This window comes from Phalaenopsis equestris, unplaced genomic scaffold (genome assembly GCF_001263595.1).
Source record: "Phalaenopsis equestris unplaced genomic scaffold, ASM126359v1 Scaffold000002, whole genome shotgun sequence".
In the NCBI taxonomy this organism is placed as follows: Eukaryota; Viridiplantae; Streptophyta; class Magnoliopsida; order Asparagales; family Orchidaceae; genus Phalaenopsis; species Phalaenopsis equestris.
In genome coordinates, this window is record NW_018164444.1 from 42,056,100 (window position 1) to 42,061,313 (window position 5,214).

Below are 5,214 nucleotides of genomic sequence, written 5' to 3' on the forward strand. Positions count from 1 at the left end.
AAAAATTCGCCGTTTGGGGCTGCGCTGTGCGAAAAAAGCGGCTCCTAGCATGCCCTTAATAATAATTATTATTTATATAATTTATATCCCTTTTATATTTATTTTTTGGCACCCAAAAAGTTGTATAAAATTTTCTAAAATAAGACTAGATATCTTATCACTTATAGATTTTAGCATCTTCGAGGTAACGTTTATTTATTTATTTATTTTTTTAGCTCTATTTATAAATGAGCCGAATACAAACAAATATTTGTTCATTGGCATTCAACACGTTTTCGTTCGAATTAATTTTATGATTAAATACTAATATTTGTTTGTATTCTTCTAATATTATTTTTATTTACTGCATTTTAAAAGTGGATTTTACGTATAGAGGTCCTCAAACTATACAATTTGCCTGAAAAGTTTCCCAAACAGCGAAGGACTCCGTCACGACGTTGTTGCCGGCTCCTCCATCATTTCTCTGTCGTTAGGATTTAGGGCGATGGAGCAGCAGGGACCTTTATCTTCACGGTCCGATGTTCCACGTCTGCGACCAAGAGAGCCAGGAGATTTTGCTGCCGGTGAGAGAGGAGCAGAGAGATAGAGGAGGAGTATGTACGATTCACACTAGAGATGGTCGTCGATGAGGGGGGGTTTACGGCGTGGATAGAGAGGGGTTAGGTTTGTGGCTGGGGTGAGCAGATGGGAGCAGAGAGGGAGGAGGGCCTAGCTGTGGGATTTGTGAGAGCGGGAGAAGGGGGAGCTTCGGCAGGGGAACGGGTTTATAGAATTGACGAGGATCAAAGTGTCAACGGATTTGGCGGAGGAGAGCTGAAGGTACGTTATGGCGGGGTTTCCGTCACCGAATACGGAGACGAGAATTGTTGAACTAGAGACCGGAAAGCCGACAAAGAAGTTGCGATGGAGTCCTTCACGAGTAAATTAAATGTTTGGTAGTCTTTACCCATAAATTGCATGATTTGAGTCCTCTTTATGCAAAAAACCCTTTAAAAATATTATCTATGAAAGATTCAGGTAGTATAAATGTAAAAAGTAAAGTTTGGGTGTTAGATATGTAAATACATAGGTTTGGCAGATATGTTCAATAAAAAAATCAAAGCTGAGCTGAATCCATGTCAATTCTCATGGTCCCCATGATTTCTGTTATGTTGGCTTTGGTGTTATATACGTAAATACATCGAGAGAATTAGCTGGTATGTCTTGAATGCCCAGAAAACATAGAGAAAACAATGGTCCCATTTTCTCCTATTTTTTAGTCCCGCATCTCTAGAATATGCTACCCTATAATCTTAGAAGTATTTATTGTACGGAAATTCTTCTTTTGAACCAAAAAAGTTGCGTGGCTTGCTTAAAACTGTGTTTCAATTTGGAGAAATTATTGCATACGAACTCCGTATGTATCTTTGCATGTAGTGTCCGATCCTGACCGTAGATCACCGTGATCTACGGTCAGGATTATTTCTATTTTTTTTTTTAAATTTAGGTGGGGGCCCACCGAAATACATCCTGACCGTAGATCACCTGATTTACGGTCATGATCGGACACCGCATGCAAGATGCATATTGTCCGATCCGTTTGAAATAATTTTTCTCCAATTTGAGCTGAACACAAACTTAATTTGTATATTCGAGTTTGAATCTAGTTAAACATAAATAAATTATTCATGACTCATTTCGAGCAAGAGCTCAAACTAAAAAGGAGAAGGAAAAAGAGAAAAAAAAAGAACGAGTAACAAGCCCTACGTGTCTAGCGCATTAATAATAATTTTTAAAATTCGTTCAAAATATGCAAATTTTTTTTTGTATTTTAAAAATTAATAGATTTATTTTTAATAAAAAAATATAAAGTATATACATAAGAAAACATTTTATGAAAAAAATGCCTTATAAAATTTAAATTAATTAACTAATTAAAAAAAATTTCTAATTGAGTAATCCAGAAACACATTTGTAGCCCTAATTACCACAACATGTTCCCCAATTAAATTAAGAGAAATTACATAAAAACCATCCGAAACGTGTCAATGACCTTTTAGATCCATTTTTCAAATTTTCACTTGAATATTAAAATTCATGATAAAATCCCAACTCATATATTTTATTTTTTTTATCAAATTATTCATAATTTGATAAAAAAAAATCACTTTATTTTGAAAATAGCTATTATGTTTCCGGTGGTCTGTTTGTAATTATCCCGGTTTCGTTCATCATAGGAGTTCGGACAACAGCTTTCGTTTCGCTCGAAAATGATCGTCTAGGGTTTTTCTAAAATCCGTCTCTTGGTTGCATCTTTGCCTCGTTCCAGACTAGCGTCCTCGGGCTTATGGAGCTGGCAGATATTGACGGTGCGTCCATAGCAAAGCGGCTGGCCTCCTGCAAGCAATCCTCACGCAATCGTGCCGTCCTTCTCCTTTGCTCATGGCTTCCAAAACGAAACGGCGATCCCTCCTCCGCATCCGGCGTGTCGGATTCCGAGCTCATAAAGATCTGGAAGGGCCTCTTCTTCTGCGTGTGGCACTCTGACAGGCTGGCTAACCAGGTTGAGCTCATCAATCGTCTCGCCGCTCTCCTCTCATCACTTCCTCCTCAGCTCGCTGGTCGTTACCTTGAGTCTTTTCTGATTACGATCCGCCGTGAGTGGTCCGGTATCGACTTCCTCCGCCTTGATAAGTTCTATCTACTCATCCGCAGATTTCTCCGCCATGTCCTTGTTGTCCTCAGGAACAACTCTTGGAATATTGAACTTACAGCTCGGATTGCAGACATACTTTCGCAGGGTTCCCTGCTTTCTGTCGACAAGTTCCCTGCTGCAGGCGTGAACTACCATATCGCCGAGATTTTTCTCGACGAGATTGCTGAATTTCTCCCGCTGGAAAAGGAAATTGTAGATTTACTCCTGAACCCTTTCTTTTTAGCTATGCAGACAACAACCGACAAGGTTTTAGTGAACAAGATCAAAGTCAACATCTTTGATCGTTGGGCAGTTAATGGTTCAAATCTCTTATCTAATGTGGACGGGGGTAGTGACGTTGAGAAATTTGGGAAGATTGCCTTGTTAATGGGGTTTTCAAAGAAATTCCTAACTTTGGCTTCTGCTACTGAGACGCAGCAGGGTAATAGGAAAGTTTTGTTTGATTTACATGAAAGGTATCTTAAATTAGATAAGGAGCTTGAGAAATCTGGTCTTGATATCTCCTTGAAGCCATTGGATAATGGTAGGTCTGTACCAGAATGTGAATGTGATATGGAAACTACTCAGGTCCTTAACGCTAATAGTTGTAGCGATAATGGTCCAATTGAGGCGAAGAAAAAGAAGAAGAAGAAGGCCAACGAACCATTAGATAGAACTGAGACGAATAGTATGATCAAGAAGAAGAAGACTTTGAGTTCATCCACTAAAAGTAATGGTGTGGACTTGGAAGAAATGAGCAGGAGCAAGAAGAAGAAAAAAAAATTGGTAGATTTATCTGTTGAAGGCACTGGCACTGAAGCAACAATTCATGATTCACGTCCTATTTGCAACCATGAAAATAGTAATTTGGTCTCCTCTGACAACAATGATATTATTTGTTTTGATGACACATTACTTTCCAATCTTCAGAAGCAATTTGAGAAAGTGGCTGCTGAAGCTGGTATGACCAGTGGAAGCATTCCTAAAGTGTCAAAAAAGAGGAAAAGGGAAATGAACGCTGACAATAAGAAGCTGTTTTTAAAATCTGAAAATGTTGATTTGGGGAGTGAGAATGGGAAAAATGGTGAGAAAAATGTTAAAAAAGTCAGGTTCTCTATGAATAAAAATTTGATATGGAAGCCTCAAAATCCATTGCCTCCTCAAAACTTGAGGCTTCCTCCTTCAGTTACTCCTAGAGGTAGTGCATTAAAGAAAGGATTATCTCCTGGTCCCATTAGAGAAAGCCCTCCAACGGTAAAGAAGATTAAGGTTAAAGGCAGCTCTCTGAAGAAGGGCAGGAGGGCTTTCAAGGCAGCATCACCTGCGATAAAGCATTTCCGGTTGTTGCGAGGCTTTTCAGCTTAACCCATGGAATTCTGGTGATATTGCTTTTATGTTTAGGAGCTTGTATTATTAGCACCATGAAATGATGTTAGATTAGTCTTTGATTTGTTTCACATGATGCTTTTTAAATTCATTTGGATTGCACTAGAAAGATGTGTGCTTCAAGAACTGTTATATGGCTTGTCATTTGAAACTCTATGTTATGTTAGTCTTTCTCTCAGCTAGCACTTCTATTCGTTTTCTCCTGCACAGATCACTCTGTTCAGTTTATTGGTTTTATGCCAGCATAAATATTTTTAATTTTTAATGCTTCAAAGTCTTTATATTCTTTTCTCTCTTTCAGATGCCAGTCTGTATGACTAAAAAATTTCTAGCTGTGGAGTGATATTATGTCTGTTTACTAATTGCAAAGCGGTCCTATATATGTTACTAATCAATTGATCTTTGTTGGCAAAGAATTAAATGTTCATTTCTAAAGTAATCCTTTATTTAAATTTTCCAAAGAAGAAAATTCAAATTAGGTATGTTTAATACCTGAATGTTCTTTATTTTAGTTTTACATACTAAATTTTTACTTATTAACCCAATTTCTGATTTTCACCTTAATCTCCAACATAAAAAATATGACTCTCAACACTTTCCTTTGCCATAGCATTCGAGAACAAGATACATGAGACTCATCGAATGGCTGAAATTCAAAGATCTGAACAACAACACGATGGAGAAGGCATAAATGTAGGTACATAATGCATTAGAGGCTATGAGCAAGAGAGGAATGAATCCGGTGTTGGCCATGAAAGCTGGTAAGAGAAAGGTAGAAGCAACAATAATGGAGGTTGATAAGTGAGGTGAGCAAAGATGATAGTGGTGGAGATGGTGACGATGGTGTTGGCCTTCTCCATCAATGGCGGTTTGTCTCTAATCTATTTCTTGGAGGCAACTGTAGTCTCCAATAATCCAATCATGAAGGTCTCTTTCAGGTGAACCAATATTGCATCATCATTTTACTTGCTATGGATGGAACAAAGATACACAAATCTCATTTAGTTAAAATCTTCCCGTTCTAGTCGACTGCATAAAGGTTTGATCAATATATTATTACTGCTCTCTAGTTTTTGCAATATTTGAGATTTTCTCTGATTCCTCATCTGAATTTTTAATGTGCCAAAAAAAGCCTGCTTATCTTCATGAGCTTT

At 37.8% G+C, this 5,214-nt stretch overlaps 1 protein-coding gene across 1 annotated transcript; it reads left to right on the top strand.

Moving 5' to 3' along the window:
* The first annotated feature begins 2,183 nt into the window (after positions 1–2,183).
* On the top strand, positions 2,184–4,818 carry LOC110037617 (ribosomal RNA processing protein 1 homolog). The gene is made up of 2 exons (XM_020742313.1): positions 2,184–4,000; positions 4,671–4,818. The coding sequence occupies exons 1-2, from the start codon at positions 2,327–2,329 to the stop codon at positions 4,749–4,751; spliced, it is 1,755 nt and encodes a 584-aa protein (XP_020597972.1). The 5' UTR covers positions 2,184–2,326; the 3' UTR covers positions 4,752–4,818.
* Positions 4,819–5,214: the final 396 nt, after the last annotated feature.

Bases quoted from the DNA above. Each gene is read 5' to 3' on its own strand.
- LOC110037617 (XM_020742313.1), top strand. From the start codon at position 2,327: ATGGAGCTGGCAGATATTGACGGTGCGTCCATAGCAAAGCGGCTGGCC. The intron at 4,001-4,670 runs ATAAAGCATTTC...CCTTTGCCATAG, and splicing joins TCAAGGCAGCATCACCTGCG to CATTCGAGAACAAGATACAT.